This window comes from Mauremys mutica, chromosome 2 (assembly GCF_020497125.1).
Source record: "Mauremys mutica isolate MM-2020 ecotype Southern chromosome 2, ASM2049712v1, whole genome shotgun sequence".
Lineage (NCBI taxonomy): Eukaryota > Metazoa > Chordata > Testudines > Geoemydidae > Mauremys > Mauremys mutica.
In genome coordinates, this window is record NC_059073.1 from 257,411,219 (window position 1) to 257,434,066 (window position 22,848).

A 22,848-nucleotide genomic window follows, 5' to 3' on the forward strand; every position below is an offset into this window, starting at 1 on the left:
TCCTAAATAGTCCCAAACTACTTCTTTCTCCACAGAGAGCTGGTCACCTCCTCCCCATACCGTGCTGCAGAGTGCAGCTGTCTGGGAGCTGACCTTGTCTGTGAAGACAGAGGCAAAAAAAGCATTGAGTACACTAGCTTTCTCCACATCCTCTGTCACTAGGTTCCCTCCCTCGTTCAGCAAGGGGCCCACACTTTCCTTGACTTTCTTCTTGTTGCTAACATACCTGAAGAAACCCTTCTTGTTACTCCTAACATCTCCGGCTAGCTGCAACTCCAAGTGTGATTTGGCCTTCCTAATTTCACTCCTGCATGCCTGAGCAATGCTTTTATACTCCTCCCTGGTTATTTGTCCAATCTTCCACTTCTTGTAAGCTGTTTTTTTGTGTTTAAGACGAGCAAGGATTTCACTGTTAAGCCAAGCTGGTCGCCTGCCATATTTACTTTTCTTCCTACACATCGGGATGGTTTGTTCCTGCAACCTCAATAAGGATTCTTTAAAATACAGCCAGCTTTCCTGGACTCCTTTCCCCACTCATGTTATTCTCCCAGGGGACCTTGCCCATCAGTTCCCCGAGGGAGTCGAAGTCTGCTTTTCTGAAGTCCAGGGTCTCTGTTCTACTGCTTTCCTTTTTTCCTTGTGTCAGGATCCTGAACTCGACCATCTTGTGGTCACTGCCTCCCAGGTTCCCATCCACTATTGCTTCCTCTACTATTTCTTCCCTGTTTGTGAGCAGCAGGTCAAGAAGAGTTTTTCCCCTAGTTGGTTCCTCCAGCACTTGCACCAGGAAATTGTCCCCTACACTTTCCAGAAACTTCCTGGATTGTCTGTGCACTGCTGTATTGCTCTCCCAGCAGATATCGGGGTGATTAAAGTCACCCATGAGAACCAGGGCCTGTGATCTAGCAACTTCTGTTAGTTGCTGGAAGAAAGCCTCGTCCACCTCATCCCCCTGGTCTGGTGGTCTGTAGCAGACTCCCACCATGACATTACCCTTGTTGTTCATACGTCTAAATTTAATCCAGAGAGTCTCAGGTTTTTCTGCAGTTTCATACTGGAGCTCTGAGCAGTCATACTGCTCGCTTACATACAGTGCAACTCCCCCACCTTTTCTGCCCTGCCTATCCTTCCTGAACAGTTTATATCCATCCATGACAGTACTCCAATCATGTCAGTTATCCCACCAAGTCTCTGTTATTCCAATTACATCATAATTCCTTGACTGTGCCAGGACTTCTAGTTCTCCCTGCTTGTTCCCCAGGCTTCTTGCATTTGTGTATAGGCATGTAAGATAACTCACTGATCGTCCTGCTGTCCCAGTATGGGGCAGGAGCCCTCCCCTCTTGCACTCACCTACTTGTGCTTTCTCCCGATATCCCACTTCCCCACTTACCTTGGGGCTTTGGTCTCCTTCCCCCGGTGAATGTCTCTGCATACCAACAGGCTAACCTTTGTTTTCTTTACCTAAATTACAACTTCAGATAACTAAACTAATTTGGACCTTTAAAGGTTTGGTTTGAGTTTTAGCTGAAAGTTTAAGTCAGTTCTTATTCTGTCTAAGTATATTTGTGCATTCCTAAATTGAATGCATGGTCTACTGCAGGGGTTCTCAAACTGGGGGGTGGGGATTGCAAGGTTATTACATGGGGGGTCGCGAGCTGTCAACCTCCACCTCAAGCCCCGCTTTGCTTCCAGTATTTATAATGGTGTTAAATATATTTAAAAGTGTTTTTAATTTATAACGGGTGTCGCACTCAGAGGCCTGCTGTGTGAAAGGGGTCACCAGTAAAAGAAAGTTTGAGAACCACTGGTCTACTGCTTCCTTTCTTTTATGTTCCATCTCTTCACTCTTGGATGCAAATCATCTGGGCTTGGAGACTTAGCTGGTTTAGCTTCTTTATTTACTTCTTTTGGTGTAACACCTGTGTCAGAATTTTGTTCTTTTCTTTGCTGCTGCTCCCTTGGAATACAGAAAATGGTTTCATATTTTTTCTGCAGGCTCTGGTGAGCAAAAACTAAAGGAAAAATAGTTTTCCTTGCCTATCTGTTGCTTCCTCTCTAATTATGTTCCTTCAATGCACCTACAGTCAACTCCACCAAATCCTGGCTCCTTATAGATTTGCAAAATATTATTTGTTGTCTTGTCATTTTTCATCAAGATTTTCTTAATCATTCTCTTCTTTGTCATCTATGCTATACCTGCTTTTGGCATCAACAACACTGTTGATTTATATACCCCATATGAACTTATATTTTCCTTGATCACATCCTGAATTTCCTTGTTGTTTTTCATTTCTAGGGTATTTATTTCTTAGTGGTATTCATCATGAAATATTTTATCTAATACACTCTACTTAATAGCCCCAAAATTAGCTCTTCACCTCCAATGGCCAAATGATACATAAGCCTTTAAAATATGTGTCAAAGATTCTAATCAATCTCTTATGGAAATACCATATACAGTCAATAATTCTTCATTATTAAAAATAAAAATGGTACTTAAAACATATGATAAAGCTTGAAAATGATGGACAACATAAAACAGTGCAGAAAAAAGATAGAAATAACATTAGGTTAATTTATTTAGGATATCTGAAGTTGTCTATACCCTCAGTTTTCAGGATTCAGCATTTTAATGCCCATAAATGATTGTTATGGCTGTAAATTAACAACACCTTTTCCAAGGCACTTGGATAAATTTGAGTTTAAAATGTACATTAACTTCTGTGTTGTGATCAGATGCAATTGAGTTTTATAGACAGAAAGGCTATGGCATAAGTGTGCTACTTGCTGAAGTTTCAGGTATTCTTTGAGGAGAATGTGAGTGATGCTTAGGTTACCATGGCTGTCCACAGTTTTATTAAATCCATTTTATATGAATAAATAATAAATCTCTCTATAAAATAACTACTCGAACAATTCTCTTTTAAACTCTTTTATAAAAAGAATGTATATATTGCAGGAATAAAATACCATTAAATTTGAGCAACTAGATTTAAGAGAGTGGAATCTGTTATTTTCTCATTTTTTGGTGTCACATATTTGTCAAGATTTCAGTAATTTGCCTCAACACTTCCCATTTATCCTGTCATCTTTTCACTTGCTTGAATATTTAAATATACTTCATTTAGCATTACACACATTTTCTTAAATTTTTACTTTTCCTTTAAATTAACCCCTCTGTCTTATCATTTTGGGGCTGCAGTGAATGTATTTTCACACTTAACTCTGGGGGGCCAGGCTGGGGATGTCGTGGGTGCTGGGGAGGGTGGCCTGGGACCCCCACTGGTGCTGGGGGGGAGGCAGTCAGCAGCATACAGCCTGGACTCCTCATTGGTGCTGGAGGGGGAGCGAGTGGTGGCGTGACCCGGGACCCCTGCTGGGGCTGGTGCCGGGGTACAGGCAGTGGCACGTGGCCTGGGACTCATGCTGGGGGGTGGGGCAGTCAGCAGCACATGGCCCGGGCCCCCCATTGGTGCTGGGGGGAGTGCGGGCAGCAGACTCCCTACCTGGCTCCAATCAGCATGTCTCTTCAGTTCCTAGGGGAGGGGTGGCCAGGGGGGCTCTGTGTGCTGCTCCCGTCACAAGCGCTGCCTCTGCAGCTCCCATTGGATGGAAACCGCAGTCAATGGGAGATGTGAGCGTGGCACCTATGGGGGCAGGCAGTGCACGGAGCCCCCTGGCCACTCCGCCTAGGAGCTGCAGAGACATGCCGGTCTCAGCCAGGTAGGGAGCATGCAGAGACATGCCGGTGGGAGCCAGGGAGCGCACCCCACCCCCAGGTAAGCCCTTGAGCCAGCACTGGCTGCTGCAGAAGTTACAGAGATCATGGAAAGACTCAGAGTCCGTGACCTCCGTGACTAAATCTCAGCCTTACCTATGATGCTTGATAATGATAAGGTAGATCTTACTAGTAATCGAAGTATTGAGTGGGATTTGGAAGATATGGGTTCAATTCCTGTTTCTGACATAGACTTTCTGTGAGATCTTGAATCTCTTCATGCCTCAGTTCCCAATCTGTAAAAAGAGGATAATAATATTACTTCCACTTTTTGCCTCTTCTGTTTATTTAGACTACAAATCGTACAATGTGCATGCTCATGTGCATAGTGCCTGGGCCAGTGAAGGCCTGAGCCTTGCTGATGACTATGTGCTACTGTAATTGAAATAAATATAAATTCACCTACTCTCATACCCTGTAACCCACCTGTCTTTTCCCTGGACACCTGCCTGGCACATTGTAGAAATGTTTTGTTTTTGAGCCTTTTTCTTTTACTTACATTTTGGAAAGTTTTTCCACAGTCTAATTAGGTGGTGGTGGTGATGTTCAGAGATACAAAGTGATTTATCTCTTTCAATATTTCAGCTGCTAAATGTGACTTTGAAACAGACAGCTGTGGCTGGTTTGAGACTGTTAGTGCAGATGGATTTGACTGGGTAAGAAGCTCCAGAAGTGCACTTCCATCTGCTTTTCAAAAACAAGCCCCACCAGAGGATCATACCTATAACACATCTGAAGGTAAGACATAAACACGTCCTTGATGCAGAGACACATACACTGAACTGCCTGCCATTAAATCAGGGGCAATAACCCCTGCTGAAATCTTCTGTATTACACTGGCTCAGTGTATGAAAAGTTCTTTTCTATTTTTTTTCCCCAAACAGGTCATTTTATGTTCATTCTGAGAAGCAGCAGCAGCATTTCACAGGTTGCTCAAATACGAAGCCCCAAGTTCAACCAGGCTGGATCAGGTTGCACAGTGTCCTTCTGGTACGAATTAAGTTTTATTTTAAATTTATGGAACATCTGAAATTGCTTCTGTTGGACTGAAATTAAGGTTAGAATTTCCAGTAGTGTACGTCTCCCTCGGCAATATTTATTGCCTCATTTTACTATTTAGTCGCAAGGCTTTGTTGTAACCACTAAGCAACAATAAGCTGAAGCATTTGGAAAACCAGACCTGAGACACAGGATGGTTTTAGTTTTTGATCTTTAAGACATAATCCTTTAAAATGTTTTTTTCCCCAGAGTACACAGAAATCTGATGATGATTCCAATAATACATTGATCCATCCTTGATAGAAATCTCAAAATGTTAAGGAGGTTCAGTTTGGAATAGCTAACCACACAAAAGGCTAGTGGCTCATCAAGGCCTCTGGGAAATTCTAAATCAGGCTGCAAATCTCAGAAAGACAGGCTTTATCAAATTATTTAGTGAACAAAAAAAAAAAGTTAAATGCAGGATGGTGGGGAAAGTTAACCAAGATTTGTGTGTTAAAGTTCAGGGTGGTGCTTATTTTTAAATGAACCAGTTTGTCATTCCTGAAATTTTGTTAAGTGAAAAAATTCAGAATTGGTTTTCTGAAGAAAGAGTCCATTGGAAATTATCTCATCTCTCTTATCATCAAAGAGTGGTACTGTCGTCAATGAGAGACAAGTCTGTTCAATAGTTAGATTATGAGACTGGAGGTCAAAAGTTCTGGTCTCATTCCCAGTTCTGGCACTGACTTGCTGTGTCACTTTTGGACCAGTCACATAATTTGTTTCTCTATATGTAAGAGGGATATAGTAATACTAAATTCATGGGGATGTCATAAGCATTAATGTTTGTAAAGTGCTTTGAGATCGTTAGATGAAGTGCAAAGTGCCATTAATAATTACGGTGAAAGGAAGACATGTTCAGAGAATCATAAAATATCAGGGTTGGAAGGGACCTCAGGAGGTCATCTAGTCCAGGGGTCCCCAACCCCCGGTCCGCGGCCCGGTACCGGGCCGCGGCCTCTTAGAAACTGGGCCGCGAACCGACCCAGTGGACCTCCCGCAGGCGTGCCTGCGGGAGGTCTACCCGAGCCGCGGGACGAGCGCTCCCTCCGCAGTCATGCCTGCGGGAGGTCCGCTGCTCCCGGGGCTCCGGTGGACCTTCCGCAGGCATAACTGCGGACGGTTCGCTGGTCGCGCGGCTCAGCTGGACCGCCCGCAGGCACGCCTGCGGGAGGTCCACCGGCTCCGGTTGAGCTGCCGCAGGCGTGCCTGCGGGCGGTCCAGCTGAGCCGCGCGACCAGCGAACCGTCCGCAGTCATGCCTGCGGCAGCTCAAACGGAGCCGGTGGACCTCCCGCAGGCACGCCTGCGGGTGGTCCAGTTGAGCCGCGGGACGAGCGCTCCCGACCGGTCCCTGGTCCTGAAAAGGTTGGGGACCCCTGACCTAGTCCAACCCCCTGCTCAAAGCAGGACCAATTCCTAACTAAATCATCCCAGCCCGGGCTTTGTCAAGCTTGACCTTATAAATCTCTAAGGAAGGAGATTCCATCTCCTCCCTAGGTAACCCATTCCAGTGCTTCACCACCCTCCTAGTGAAAAAGTTTTTCCTAATATCCAACCTAAACCTCCCCCACTGCAACTTGAGACCATTATTCCTCGTTCTGTCATCTGGTACCACTGAGAACAGTCTAGGTCCATCCTCTTTGGAACCCCCTTTCAGGTAGTTGAAAGAAGCTATCAAATCCCTCCTCATTCTTCTCTTCTGCAGACTAAATAATCCCAGTTCTTGTATACATCACATGTTTTGTTTTCCTTTAATGAAACTTTAAATTTATCTGTTGAATTACATTCATACAATTAATATTTTGCCTGTGTGTTGTGTTAATTGCTTACTATGAAGGAGAATTTCTCTGTACAGTTGTGGATTCTAACTTAATTAAGAATCCTTCCTCCATCATAGTCTTAACTTGTTCAGAATTGTCCATGATTCATATATCAGCCAAGTCTGCCAGAGCAGATAAGCTAATATAGCTATGATATGACAATGAGATCACATAAAGAATGGTGTTAATTGCTGCTGAACTGGATGTAGGCACTGTGGACTGACTTCATTCCAGGGGTGATTCCATTAAATTCCATAGAATTATAACAGAACTGATACTGGTCCAGTATATTTAACATGATTCATCCTCATCATTTGCACCTTTTGAATTTTCCACTGCCTTTTCAGGTATTACAATTATGGACAGTCAGTTGGAGCAGCAGAGATGCAATTACATGTTGATGGACTGAAAAACGCCACTGTCCTCTGGAGGGTATACTATAATCAAGGAGAGCAGTGGTTAAAGGCTTTCATTCAGCTTGGCCGCCTCCCATGGCCCTTCCAATTATCACTGTATAAAGTCAGCCTTGGATTTTATGATGGTGTCTCAGCAATTGATGACATACATTTTGAGAACTGTGCTCTTCCACCTCCAGCAGTAAGCTGTGAAGGTGCTGATCGTTTCTGGTGCCAAGACACAAAGGCTTGCATTGACAGTTTATTGGTGTGTGATCTCGTGGATGATTGTGGGGACGGATCTGATGAGGAAAATTGCAGTAAGTACTTTCAGTTCTGTTCCTTGTCCATTAAAAAAGTAATAATAATGATCAATTTAAGACCTGGAAGTTGCATTGCTTACACTAGGGGTGAATAGATCTGTTGTTGAAATACAATCTTAAAATGATTGACTGGTGCCATATATACCTGATGAGCCCTAGAAGTTAGCTCTTGTAGAAAATGAAAACAAATACACACAGATCAATCGTCTTTATTAGAAATGAGGCCATATTTCTGTATTTTCTATGAAATATAGAAAGGCACTGCTTGTTCAGAATATAATTCTCAGAGTGGTAGTACGATGTGTGCTAGGGTTTTTTGTTCTTGTTGTTTAATATGTTAACTTTTCTTAAATAGATGAAGTATGGTGAAAATCTATATTCATATGAGATGTTGACATACTGTGGGGAATAATATCCCCCAATTCTGTATATGATGGAGGTAATAGTGAGATGGTTCTCCCCCCCGCAGGGTACCACCTGGAACTGGGGTTCCACTGAGCCCTCTGACTCACCAGCCTGGGCTCCCTCTCAGCACTGTGCTGCTGTGACAGGCTACGGACCACTCCCGGTCCTACACTACCACCAGCATTCACAGAGGCAGGGACACACCTAGCTGCAGTTACATGCAGGCTTTGACCAGCCACTACATGAACCAACAATAGAGAGGCTACAGCCAAGATAGCCCCCAGCTTCCCAAGCTAGGACCCCAGAGCTGTACTGTCCTGCCCTGATCAAAACCCCGACCAATACAAATGTATTACTCAGTTTGCCTCTCCTTCAAAGTGGAGAGGAATATGCAACAAACTTATGTTAATCAAGCTAAGATTTTTCCCCAGGCACTTCACTTAAAGGCACACTGGTTTAGATTAAAACATAAAACCAGTTTATTAACTACAAAAGAAAGATTTTAAGTGATTATAAGTGATAGCAAACAGATCAAATCAAATTCCCTAGTAAATAAAACCGCAAGCTAAACCTAGGATACCGGAAAGATTGGATATGAGTTAGCAATTTCTCACCCTGACTGATGATACAAGCAGACTTGCAGATTCTCAAGGCTTTGCAGCTTGGGCTTTTCACCCCTGTTCCAAGTCCTTTTCTTTCAGAGCTTCCCTCAGGCGTTGAGTTGTGGAGGAGTGAAGAAGAACAGATGATGGCACTCCCTGCCTTATATAGCTTTTCCATATGGTGGGAACCACAGGTTTCAAACTTGGTTCCCAGACCAGTTTGTGGAAAAATACAGGCACCCAAAATGGAGATCAGTGTCATGTGATCTGATCACGTGCCCTTGCAAACCTTGATGAGACATAGCAACCATTACTTACAGGCTGTCTGGAGGGTTCTTAGGATGTCTAGGCTGGAAGTATTTTGCCTCGTGGGTGTCACTCAAGTGTAACCACATTTGAAATACAGATACATAGTCAATATTCATAACTTCAGGCCCAAAAAGATACATGCATTCAAATAGGATTATCATATTCAGCAAATCATAACTTTTCCAATAACACCTTACATGATGCAGTGTGTACAAGATGAGTCATAATCATATCATAATCATACCCCCATGGGTATGGATGTGGGGTGTAGTGTCACAAATCAGTCATAGTAGTGACAGTGAGATTAACTATCCCCCTCCAAGGAAGAACTCTTAAAATGAAGAAAAGCTGCTGTATATTCACATTCATGATATTCACCTTTCAGTGTTTCAGAACTCTGCTGCTGTTGGCGTTCCCTCCATGCATGCACTCATAATTTTTAAGGCAAGAAGAACATTAGCATTTAGCAAAATTAATAAATAGCAAATACATTATCACATTTGATCTAAATTATGCAGATCAAAGTGAGTTACAGTAGCAGGGGAGAACTCTTCGCATAAAGGGAGATTTGTGATGGTTTCACGCTTCCAGTGGTTGAATTTTTGGAAGGTGCCACTCTTACTGCAAATGATGTCTTGTGGAGAGTCTTCTCTATCTCATTTGCTACCATGATCACTTTGTGATCCATAGCTCTCCAATTCAAGTCACAGTTGGGCCAGATAATTTACAAGTGAAGAGGCATCAAATGAGGCTTATGCTTTCTTTGGCATGTGCTCACTCTGTTGTCTTCTTCATTCCTGAACAGCAACACTTCCTGCTTTCCTAAATCAAATAGCTTATTTTTGTCAGGTTGCATTTAATCCTGTACAGAGGTGAAAAGGTGCAGTGTTAATGGAAAACTTCTGTTAATTTTAAAATAGATTATTCCTTAATCTAATGGAAAAAATTGTAACTCATCAATAATGTTTTTGCTAATATATAACTTAGTGTAGAAAAATTAAAATTACTAAACAGATTTAATTTTGCCTATCTGATTACCTAAGTCCTGATACTAATGTTAATTTACATGGGCTATGTAAAGCAGCTGGACACTGAGACTGATCTTGGGGAAAATCTAATCTGGTACACAAGTCAAGAGGAAGAGGCTTCATGTTGGTGGTTCGATAGGAAGCTACAGTAGAATGGAGGAGCTAAGAGGAGGGCACACAATTGGAGGGCAGGTTGTAAATTGGAGTGTGCACAAATGGAGGCTAGGATGAGAAGCCTTTAATATGTGGCCTTAATCCTTCTGGGTTATTAGAATTAATCACTTCATTTTTCCTTTAATAAAGTTTATTTCTGTTGCACAAGGTGTTGTGAGCTGTTCTCAACATGAGTACACACTCTATGGTGTATTGATGATTAGGATTCTGTATCCACACTGTAGATTCTGTACAAAGGTGTCCTCCTTTCTCTCACGTTCCCATACACTTTCACTGCTTTTGTTTTTCTATTTATTTGTTCTTCCCATAATTTCCAGGGTAAGAAGTTGAACTAATATAACATTTACAATTGTAAACAGAGCCCTGAATGTACGCAACCAGGAGATTTCTGTCATTTGGGGATGAAATCTTGCAAGAAAAGCTCATTACATTTTGGCACCATTGCAAGCAAACTTGAACCTTCATTCAGTTTGGCCCCTAACCCTGAATTCTAGCCTGAAACTGATCTGAATCTGGATCCAAACATTGGCTTCTTGGCCTATATCTAATTAGTTTGAGTACTGAGGGGTAGTAAGAGTTTAAAAACTAATTGCAGTACAGTACTGTGGTTAAGGGATGGCAAGCAGGGCAACTGCCTGGGCTCCCATGCCACAAGGGCCCCATGAAGCTAAGTTACATGCTTCAGCCCTGTGCAGCGGGGCTTGGGCTTACTCTTCAGGTGGCAGGACTCTGGCTTCAGACTCCTAAAAGAGGTACAGTAGTCTGGAAAGGTTGAAAACCACTTTTCTACAGTATATTTTTTTCTAGTGGTTTGTCCAATCAAGTTTCAATTTAGGGCCAGAATTTGCCATGATACTTTAGCATAACTCCCATTGAGTATGTTTATATTGCCACATATATGTGAGGAAAGCATCTAGTCCTTGTTTCTTGTTCAGACTGGGTTAAATATAATTAATTACACTGAGGTTAACTCTGAGGAGAAAAAGCAAATTCTAGTAGATCACGTTGTTTGATGTAGCATATTGCTTTCATTTGACAAGGTTTGTATTTACATATTTCAGAACCTGAGCTACAGTGTAATTTTGAAAACGGGCTATGCAACTGGAACCAGGACATGGATGATGACTTTGACTGGACCAGAAACCAGGGCCCAACTTCCACATTTGCCACAGGACCAATAAAGGATCATACTTTGGGCACAGTCAAGGGGCATTATCTCTACATAGAATCCTCAGAACCGCAAGTGTTCCAAAATAGAGCAGTTTTGCTGAGTCCAATCTTTAATGGGATTTCCACTCATGGCAATAAAAGCTGCATTTTCCGCTTTCATTATCATATGTTTGGAAAACACATTTATAGGCTGTCAGTCTTCTGGAGAATTTTGAGCAACTCAAAGGGTAATCTGCTGTGGCAAAAGTTTGGAAATCAAGGCAACAGATGGATACGGCAAACACTCAACATTACAAGTGCTAAGCCTTTTCAGGTATGATTCTTTTAGTCTGTAATCTACTTACTAGAGCACCATAAAATGCTGAGAGAATGAGAGATTACACTAATGTAAACTAAACCCAAACGTAAGTAAGACTCTGATCAAATTTACTTTAAAACACATTTGTCATTTGATTAAATATGTTCCCAAACATTTTGTTCTGCTGCAGCCACATTTCCCCATACCAAAATGCCTGGTTATCATCTTTGAAGATGAACACATGGTATTTTGAAACAGCTGTTACTTGGTTCTTTCAGCATTGAATACAATGAAACTATGCTTGTGCCGATTGCAAAGCCAATTGGGAATATGGAACAGCTTATCTTTTTATTTTTTGTGAAAAACCTTTCACTACATGACATTAAACTGAATATCCCATCAAAATATTTGGGTGAAGAGCCTAATGCTCATAGGTTGAAAAGTAAGTATCAGTTAGTGGAATACAAATTTATTATAGAGCACAGCTGGAAATCCAGTGTCCTTTTTAAAAAAAAATGCTTTATGTGTTATAAAACATTTAAGTTTTACTTTGTCTTGTGGGTCATATTGGGGTTGGATCAAATGAACGAACATCTCAAATACATTTGCAATAATTTTCTTGCAAATGTATTCGAGATGTTCATTCATTTGACTGTGTGATGCCAATTAATCAGAAATTTAATTGAAAAGAAAATATTAGCAAAAAATGAATTCCTTTATTTAACTGATCTAAGGCAATATTAGAGGTAAGATGGTGCCATGTTTTGTTTCCATAAGGACTATGTTTAGGGACAAAAGGCCACATTCTCATTGACACTAAGGCCCCGTTACATCATTTTGGCTATTTAGAGAAACCTTAGTGTGGGCGTAAAGGTTTACATCCATTTAAGGCCCCTTTGCACTACAGTCTACACTACAAAAATAAGTCTCCCTAAGTTATGTTGATGTATAGCCACTGCAGTAATTAAATCGCTTTTGCTCATCCACACTATGCTCCATGTGTCATCTGTGCATGTCCTGACTAGGAGGACTTGCACCGATTTAACTGTCAGTGTGGTTCATTGTGGGATGGCTTCTGAAGGCAGCAACAGTCGATATAACCAATGCAGTATCTACACAGATACGGTGTCAACCTAACTAAATCAACCTAAGTGCTACACCTCTCGCAGAGGTGGAAGTTGATGGAACCTACATAGAGCACTGAAGGGAGCTACATTTCAGTGTAGACAATTACAGAGTTACATTGATCTAAATCTGTAGAGTAGACAGTCCTTATTGTGAATGAGAACAAGTTACTCTAGGGCAGAGAGTAACTACAGTAGAATCTGTGTGTATACAAACAGGTATCTAGTTCTTAAAACCTGGAACTAAAACTCATTCTCAGACCTCATTTTCTATATTAATTTAGCCTACTACATAATATATTGATATCTAAACATTAATGCCAGTAGTACATACTGTGCTGTTTGTTGTGTGACATCTGGATTTGTTTTTATTGTGACCAGGCATGCAGTATGCAACATACTTGGAAGGAATGTGAAAGACATTTTTTACATTGGCAGCTTGATTCTACTCTCACTTCTACCAGTTTCACACTGGGATAAATTCATTGTTTTGAAAGGAGTTACTCATAATTTATACCTGTGTCTGTGGGAAGTGAACCAGGCCCTAAATATGGAAACACTTGACTTTGAATTGAATTGAAATGTGCACTGCATTTAAATTGGAGTTTGAACATCTTTTAGTTCCTCTTTGTGCAAGTTCCGCATGCATACTTCGTTTTATTTTTTTGCATAGAAAGGAAGTATGTTGGATGCTTAATTGTTTGCCTAAAGAACTCCAAAATCAATAGTCATACACAAGTACTTGATTAGGGTTAGGAAGATGTTTTGAGTTAGTGAGAACACTTACTGTGACAGCACCACAGGGCTCTCCTATCTTTCCTTCCTGTACAGAGTGTTATGAACTGAGTATAATCTTGTTACGGATTGAATTAAAACCTCACTCAAACTTATATGTAAATGAATCCATTTAAGATAGTTGTAAGAGACTGTTAACAAAGTCTAATAGAGTCTGTCCAGAAACTAGCACCAGGTGGGCAGACAGGTTGACTGGGTATTGTGTCCAGGTGGATGGGAGTGTCAGAGAGAATAGACAGAAACAGAGAACAGACAAGAACAGAGAGAGGGAGCGGGGCAAGAAAGCCATGCAGGAGCCTGTAAGCACAGTGTGATCCAGGAAAAAGTTAGAGAGAGCTTTGGGTCTGGTACTACGTAAAGAGGCTTGAGGGCTGCAAGCTAAGAAACTGTTCCTCTTATTCTTGGTTCATTCTGTGTTTGAGAGTCAGGACTTCGTACATTCCTTGAAATGAAGAAGATTGCATCAAGAAGATACCAGTCACCATAAATTTTTACTTCAAACTGGAACTTCCCAGTTTGGAGCCCTGAATTTTGACTAGCTCTCAGGTCAAAGGGGGCAACAGGGAAAGCCCTAGGGCCAGGTTTGGTGTAAAAAGGGGAGTAATGGGCAGAGAAAACATCAGCATGATATTGAGTGCCTTGGATATTGCTCAGAGTTGGAAATTGTTACTGAGTTGTTCAGTTTTTGTCAATTGTTGCATTGGCCATGTGTTGTAGAGTAAGCTTTTCACCTACCTTGATTATTCATTTGGGGATTTAATTGCTTTGGGCAGGAGAAGTCTACTAGGTCAGTTAGATCAATAGCTATGGCTCATTCCTATGCCCACTACTGTTCTTGACTGAATTTTGCTGCCGGGTTGTCTACCCTTCTTCCAAACTTAGTGATTTTCAAAATGAGATGGTTTTGGCTGGAATTAGAAAAGCACAAGTGATAATGCACGTTCCAAGTTGCATAGGAAACAGCTTGTTCTTCTGATTGCTGACATTTTCAATTGCAACAAATAGAAACAAAATGTGTAGTTTCAAAATATACTCTGGGTGGTGGAAATGGTGCTTCATCCATGTGATTGGCTCCCACTTAGTGGAGGTCAAGTGTGCGGGGGGGGGGAGGAGGAGGTCAGTTGATACTGTTTGCTCATTGTGAACTTCCTGTTTCAGCCCCACCCTTAATCTAGTTTCTGGATCTCTGTTGATTCTGGGGGCTTGGCTGGTCACCAGTTTTATGTTCTGGAAGGGATTTTTCCCATATGGCAAAAATGGCAAACTGCCGTGTGGATTTTTTTACCCTCCATCTGGCATGTTTATGACATTTATGGGGGGAGGGATAGCTCACTGGTTTGAGCATTGGCCTGCTAAACCCAGGGTTGTGAGTTCAATCCTTGAGCAGGCCACTTAGGGATCTGGGGCAAAAAATTGGTCCTGCTAGTGAAGGCAGGGGGCTGGACTCAATAACCTTTCAAGGTCCCTTCCAGTTCTAGGAGATTGGTATATCTCCAATTATTACCTTTATTACCATTGAAGTTACAATTGTCACAACTTTGACAGATGCATGTGGTGGTTTAGTTAGAAAAGGTCTGGCTGAGGTCTTTGTAACTCAGTAATCTGCTTGGGTATTGGTTCTGGGCATGATTTTGCACATTGGGTTTGCCTCTATGTGTCATGCAGCTTGTGGCTCCCTTTGTCTTATCTCTCCTATTTCTGGTGTGGAGGAATGGATGGGTCAAGACTGGCTTCCAGTTGGGGCCCTGAGCCAGACCTAAGAGTATAGAGGGGCATGGCCTTCACATTCAATCTCAGGATTGTAGTACATGAGGGCCATTAGTGCCCCTTGAGATCAGCACTGGAACAACCCTGCTGAGTATTTTTGGGTTGTCACTCCAGTTGGGTAACACTGTAGTTTTAAGTAAAGTTGCAGCCTTTGCATTTAACCATATTAGGATATCTGTCTCATTGTTTCCATGTGCACATCAATGGAATGTTTCAGATCAAATCAATATTTTGAAAGGACATATTTATATTAGCTTGGAAATATGCATTTGGAAAATTGAAAAATTTCATAGAAATCAACATTTTCTGATAGAAAATATTGATTTTGATGAAAAAACTTTTTGTTTGAAATTTTTTGACCAGCTGTACGTATAGGAACACATCAGAAGAAAAATTCCCTTTCCTCCCCCACTTTTTTCTTTCTCATAGATGGTTGTCACTTGTGTACTTAGATGTCCACTACATTCTAGGAAAGAGAAACAACTTGTGAATGATAAGCAATAAAGGGCCATATGTTAACATTATTTTTAATTATGGAAAGCAGGCCAAAAAAAGAGCAGAGATAAGTGATATCGCAATCAAGCCACTAGACTGGATGTTTTTAAAAAACATGTAATAATCTGCTGATTTGATGAAAGGATACTGGAGCCATGAATCATAGAATCGTAGGACTGGAAAGGACCTCGAGAGGTCATCTAGTCAAGTTGCCTGCACTCAAGGCAGGACTAATATTATCTAGACCATCCCTAACAGGTGTTTGTCCAACCTGGTCTTAAAAATCTCCAACTTCCCTAGGAAATTTATTTCAGTGCTTAACCACCCTGACAGTTGAGTTTTTCCTAATGTCCAACCTAAACCACCCTTGCGGCAATTTAAGCCCATTGCTTCTTGTCCTATCCTCAGAAGTTAAGGAGAACAAATTTTCTCCCTTCCTCCTTGTAACAACCTTTTATGTACTTGAAAACTGTTATCATGTCCCCTCTCAGTCTTCTCTTCTCCAGACTAAACAAACTCAGTTTTTTCAATCTTCCCTCATATGTTATGTTTTCTTGACCTTTTATTGTTTTTGTTGCTTTTTTGTGGACTCTCTAGTTTGTCTACATCTTTTTGTCCACTTTCTCTAGTTTGTCCACACCCAGAACTGGACATAATATTCTAGTTGAGGCCTAATCAGCACAGTAGAGTGGAAGAATTACTTTTCGTGTCTTGCTTTCAACACTCCTGCTAATACATCCCAGAATGATGTTTGGTTTTTTTGCAATAGTGTTACACCGTTCACTCATATTTAGCTTGTGATCCACTATGACCCCCCCAGATCCCTTTCCGCAACACTCCCTCCTTGACAGTCATTTCCCGTTTTGTATGTGTTCCTTCCTAAGTGGACTACTTTGCATTTGTCCTGATTGAATTTCATCCTATTTACTTCAGACCATTTCTCCAGTTTGTCCAGATCATTATGAATTTTAATCCTATCCTCCTAACAGAACTGATCCCTGTGGGACTCCACTCAATATGCCCTTCCAGTTTGACTGTGAATCACTGACAACTACTGTCTGGGAAAGGATTTCCAACTAGTTATGCACCCACCTTATAGTCGCTCCATCTAGGTTGTATTTCCCTTGTTTGTTTATGAGGCGGTCAAGCGAGACAGTATCAAAAGTCTTACTAAAGTCAATATATACCACATCTACTGCTTCCTTTCTATCCACAAGGCTTGTTATCTTGTAAAGAAAGTTATTAGTGTGGTTTGACATGATTTATTCTTGACAAATGCATGGTGACTGTTACTTATCACCTTATTATCTTCTAGGTGTCTGCAAATTGATTGCTTAATTATTTGCTCCATTATCTTTCTGGGTACTGAAGTTAAGCTGATTGGTCTGTAATTCCCCTGGTTGTCCTTATTTCCCATTTTATAGATTGGCACTATATTTGCCTGTAATGGGGCGGTACTCACTACTGCGGTGCCTCCTGGTGGCCATCCTGGGCATTAGCTCTGGTTTGCCAGTGCGCCCTCATCTAGTGGCATCTCGCCGCCGTCGTCAACACCTGTGTCACTCTCAGGAATGTGGTGTCCTCTTCTGGACACAGCCCTCCTGCTGTGCCCCACTCAGTTCTCTCCCTCCACTTCCCAGGGGGCCAGCAGTCCTCTGCCCAGCCACTTGCCTCAGTGGCAGGCTGCAGTCGAAGGTCTAGCCACCTGCGTCAGTGGCAAATGGCAGCCCAGACTCTAGCCACTCCCCTCAGTGGCAAGTGGGGCCAAGGGGGAGGGGGTGGGGTAAGCCTGCTACTCCAGGTCTCGGCTCAGCGACCCTCTAGTCAGCAGCCATGCACTGCATCACCTCCAACCCCCGCCATCTATTTCCCTGGGCCACTTCCCTGCAGCCCTAACACCTTCTCCACCCTTGTATCTGGGTTTCAGTCGGGCAGCGGTCTGCCAGGAGCTCACTCATGCTCCCCTGATGTGCCAAGCACTGCTCTGACCATGGTGCTGTCTCTTATCCCTCCTTCAGGGCAGCCAGTCCTCCCTTCTCAAACTCCAGAGAGTGACTGAAGCTGCTCTGGTCAGCAGCCCTTCTTATATGGCCCAGCCTGGCCCTGATTGGCTGTCTCTACAAGCCCTTTCCTAATTGGCTGTCTCCTGTGCAGCCTCCCCAGGGCTGCTTTAACCCCTTTTCTGTCAGTGTGAGACAGACACCCCACCACATTGCCCTAAATCTCTCCTGTCTTCCATGACTTTTCAAGATAATCGTCAATGGCTCAAATATTTCCTCAATCAGCTTCTTAAGTATTCAAGGATGTATTTCATCAGATCCTGGTGACTTGAAGACATCTAACTTGTCTACGTAACTTTTAACTTGTTCTTTCCCATTTTAGCTTCTGATCCTACCTCATTTTCACTGGCATTCACGATGTTAATTTCCAAATGGTACTAACCTTTTTGGTGAAAACTGAAACAAACTCTAGCTAGTTTGATCGCTTTTTGTGCCTTGGCCTTTCTAATTTTGTCCCTACATACTTGTGTTATTTGTTTCTATTCATCCTTTGTAAATTGACCTTGTTTCCACTTTTTGTAGGACTCTTTTTTGAGTTTCAGATCCTTGAAGATTTCCTGATTAAGCCAGGGTTGTCTCTTGCCATACTTCCTATCTTTCCTATGCAGTGGGTGTGACGGGATCTCCAGGCTGCAGCCTGGGACTGTGGGTCCTCTGTACCCCCTTAACTCTCTCCAGCCTGGGTTGTCTGTCTCAATGCCTAGCTAGTGGCCAGCAGCAAACACCTCCAGGTGCTGTTATCACTCAGCACAACCGCATGTGGAGACCCCACAGCCAGCTAGATTGCATGAATGCTCCCAGAGCCACTCATGAATCACACAGAGAAAGGCACCAGAGCCAAATCCCCCCTGCTCCCAGCACTGTACCTCTGGAATATACCTTCTTGCACTGCTCAAGATGAGCAAACTCACTGGTAAAGATAAACAGTTAAACAAATTTATTGACGACAAAAGATAGATTTTAAGTGATTATACATGATAGGTAAAAAGTCAGAGTTAGTTACCAAAAGAAAAGAAAATATAAGCACGTAGTCCAAACTCTTAACCCTATTAGACTGGGCAACATCTAGATTAAGCAGTTTTTCTCACTCACTGGATATTGCAGTTCATAGTACATAGATTTCACCCTTGAAATCTGGGCCAGTCTCTTCTGATTAGGTCTTCTCAGTGTCCTTCTTGCTTGCAGCATGGGAGTGGGCAGGAGAAAGGGAAGCAGGGGCCTGCTGTGTTCTGTTTTATACTCTCAGTCCCATGTGCTTGTTGAACACACCACATGTCTGGTGGGCATTACTGAGTCCCCAGACAAGGTTGAGTAATTCCCCTGGAATGGTCTCATGCAGGTGAGTCATTGAATTGTAGTTTCCTTGCTGGACAATGGCTGTTGATGGGTTGTTTGATACCCCACTTGGGTGTTGGTTACTTTCCTTGTTGTTGTCTCTGGCGGGCTAATATCTGGCTGATTCCCCAACTTACAACATGTTTTAGTGACAACCATACAACACAATTCTCATAACTTAATATGCATTAATGATATACATATATGAATAGAAAAATGATTTCAGCAGATCATAACCTTTCCCTTGATACCTCACATGGCCTGCTTTATATGCAAATTCACAATCATACATAAATGAGGAATATGGTGCTTACAGGGTGCTTCCCCAAGGTACAGAATGTCACAGTGGGATAGTTTGCTCTTGTACCCTTAATAATGTCTCTTTGAAAATCTGTCAACTCTCTTGAACTGTTTTTCCCCTTAGGCTTGCTTCCCATGGGATCTTACCTACCAACTCCCTGAATTTGCTTAAGTCTGCCTTCTTGAAATCCATTATCCATATTGTGCTGTTTTCCCTCCCATCATTCCTTTGAATCATGAACTCTACCATTTCATGATCACTCTCACCCAAGCTGCTTTCCACTTTCAAATTCTCAACCAGTTCCTCCCTATTTTTCAAAATCAAATCTAGGACAGCCTCTCCCCTAGTAGCTTTCTCCACCTTCTGAAATGAAAAATTGTTTCCAATACATTCCAAGAACTTCTTGGATAATCTGTGCCCTTCTGTATTATTTTGCCAACAGATGTCTGGATAGTTGAAGTCCCCCATCATCATCAAGTCCTGTGCTTTGAATGATTTTGTTAGTTTATTTATTTATTTTTTTAAAAAAGCATCATCCACCTCTTCTTCCTGGTTAGGTGGTCTGTAGTAGACACCTACCATGACATCACCCTTGTTTTTACCTCTTTTATCCTTACCCAGAGACTTTCAAGAAGTCTGTCTCCTATTTCCATCTCAACCTCAGTCCAAGCATATACATTTTTAATATATAAGGAGACACCCCCCTTTCTCCCCTGCCTGTTCCTCCAGAGCAAGCTGTACCCTTCCATGCAAATATTCCAGTCATATGTATTATCCCACCAAATCTCTGTGATGCCAACTATGTCATAGTTGTTTGTTAACTTGCATTTCAAGTTCTTCTTGCTTATTCTCCATACTGCTCGTGTTAGTATACAGACATCTCAGATACTGATTTGATTTTCCCCATATGTTCTCTCTTGTCTCTCCCTTATCCCTGCTATAATGGTCCCTGCATCTCCCAGATTCCGACCCTTCTCCCAGGTCTCTGTGTTTTTGACTTACCTATAGGCATTTGTCACCTGCCTCTGTTGAATTTAGTTTAAAGCCCTCCTCAGTAGGTTAGCCAGTTTGTATCCCAATATATTCTTCCCCTTCCTTGATAGATGAACCCCATCTCTGCTCATCAGTCCTTCCTTCCAGAACTGCATCCCATGGTCAAGGAAGCTGAAGCCCTCCTGGTGAAACTATCCTCGCAGCCAGGAATTCATCTCCAGGATGTGCTGGTCTCTCCCAGTCCCCTATCCTTGACTGGAAGGATCAAAGAGAATGCAACCTGTACCCCCAACTCCTTCACCCTTACTCCTAGAGCCCTGTAGTCACACCTGATCTGCTCAGGGTCATACCTTGCAGTATCATTAGTGCCCACATGGATGAGTAGCATTGGGTAGTAGTTAGAAGGCCGGATGATCCTCAGCAGTCCTTCTGTAATGTCTTGGATATGGGCCCCCATCAGGCAGCATACCTCCCAGGATGCCATGTCAGGCTGAGAGATTGGTGCCTCTGTCCCCCTCAGAAGAGAGTCACCAACCACCCCTACCCTACATTTCCTCCTGGTAGTGGTGGCTGCGATCCCCTCAGCCTTGGGGGTACATGGCTTCTCCTCCTCCACCTTTGGGGGCTATTCCTCACAGCTCATTGCCAGGGCAGCATAACGGTTCTTCATCACTTTGGTGGGTGGACTGGGAGTAGGGATGGAGCATTGCCTGCTGCCAGAAGTAACCAGCAGCCAGTGTCCTCCCTGTGACAGAATCACATCCTCCTCCCATGGTGGCCTGACAGCAGACTTCTCTAGCTGGATAACTTCCTCAGATTTAGACATCTCCATATGAATACTCTCAATGAATTCCTCGTGGGCACTGATGCTCCTCAGCCCAGCTAGCTTCTTCTGTAGCTCTCCCACCTGCTTCCTGAGAGATTCCACCAGCAGGCACCTTTCACACTGGGTGGTCCCCACTGCCTGGCTTTGTGAGAGTGGGAAATACAGGTGACAGTCTCTGCAAATCCACACCAGGATCTGGGTAGAGGCATCCATGGTTAGGTTCTCTGTCTGGATATAGGTGGAGAAGGCAGGAGCAATGTTGGCACTGGCAATGCGGCCCTTTCCAACCATAGTGATTATATTGGGGCTTCCTCTTGCAAAATCCCTCTCAAACTCCCCTGTTTGCTAGCTCCCCTGGGTTGCTTAGCCTCTGGCTTTTTAGGCCTTCTCTTCATTAATCACACGATGGAGAGGGTGATCATTAGGCTGACAGGCTGATCAAGGATGATCCGGGGACAAAGGCTCAAACAGTGCCCAAACACACAAACCCAGCTGAACCTGTAACTTTAAAGAACCTGAAAGAGAAAGAAAAGCACAAAAAGCTAAACAAACTCACTCACCCCAAGATAAGTACTTGCACCTTGTTCGTTCAGCAGGGGATCTCCTTCTCTCCCTCTCAAACTTCCCTGTTTGCAGTCCCCAGTTTGCTAGCAGTTTGAAAAAAACATATCCTCATTGTTGGGGTTGGTAGTCTACCGAGATTAAATTTATATTGCCTTTGGTTGAGTTCTGTGGCATGAGCCCAGTGCAAACAGCACTCAGAGGCTTGTCTCGCTCATAGCACAGCCCATGGCGCCTTGTTCTCACACCGTTAAACGTCTCCAAAACTCTTTGTTTCAGCTGTAGTCAAAAGATTACTATAGTTTATTTTGTCACTGGTCCATCAGATATTGCACATCAAAGGGATAAATGTGATCTCAATGAATTGACAAGGAGGGAATGAGTGAAGAATGGGGTGGAGTAAAAGACGGTTTTAGAGGTAACTAATTTAAATGAAAGGAATGCAAGGCAGTAAGCCAAAAACTAAACTTAACTCTCACATACTAACTGACAATTAACAATACCTGTCCAAAACACACAGCATATCAAATTCAGTTTTAGTTGTAGAATAGCGTGACACTGGGGTTCTTTGATTTCAGAATTGTTGACACAGTGGTTTGTAATGAATCTGGGTGTATTTACTAAAGGAAAGTTATATAATTTAATCTCTTCTTATGACTTTATCTTGTAATGTAAGCAATAACTGAACAATCACATATTTTTGCAATTTCTAGATGTGGTTTTGATTTGAATACAGAAAAAAACTATTTTGCTAGAGACTTTTTTTTTTAACATTGTGTTGGTAGAGGTTCAGTTATGGAATGGAATGTTCACCTGTAATTCTTCTTCAATTGTTATTTTAGCACTGATCATACAGAGCTCACTTGGGTATTCTTGTTGTGTAATATTGAAAATACAGCAGAGAAACTAAAGTCCAGTTCTCAAAATTGACAGAACTTTATTCCTTGTAAGAGAAATTACTTTTCTGGGCTAAGACATTCATTCCAATATGAGTAAATATAACTGGTAAGTGTATTTATCTTCTTAATCTCCTTTAGCGGTCCAATTTCATGTTTTCCATATAAGTGGTGTTTGAAATCATAGTAATATATTGAACTGTCCAGGATAGCTCACTTATATTGATGATGCACAGTGTTTGCTTTATCATCAGTGGGAAATCAATGCCTGACATAGTTTCACCTCAGAAGAGAGGACAGGTTTTGATTATAGTTATTTGTTAGATAAATGTCATTGTTTTGCTCTG

General features: G+C 42.3%; 1 protein-coding gene across 1 annotated transcript in view; it reads left to right on the forward strand.

Moving 5' to 3' along the window:
• Positions 1-22,848, forward strand: part of MALRD1 (MAM and LDL receptor class A domain containing 1) — a 420,915-nt gene that overhangs the window by 85,325 nt on the left and 312,742 nt on the right. The window contains exons 14-17 of the mRNA XM_045007156.1: positions 4,367-4,519; positions 4,666-4,771; positions 6,992-7,359; positions 10,942-11,363. Coding sequence (XP_044863091.1) covers positions 4,367-4,519; positions 4,666-4,771; positions 6,992-7,359; positions 10,942-11,363 — 1,049 coding nt within the window. The remainder of the gene's footprint in view (positions 1-4,366; positions 4,520-4,665; positions 4,772-6,991; positions 7,360-10,941; positions 11,364-22,848) is intronic.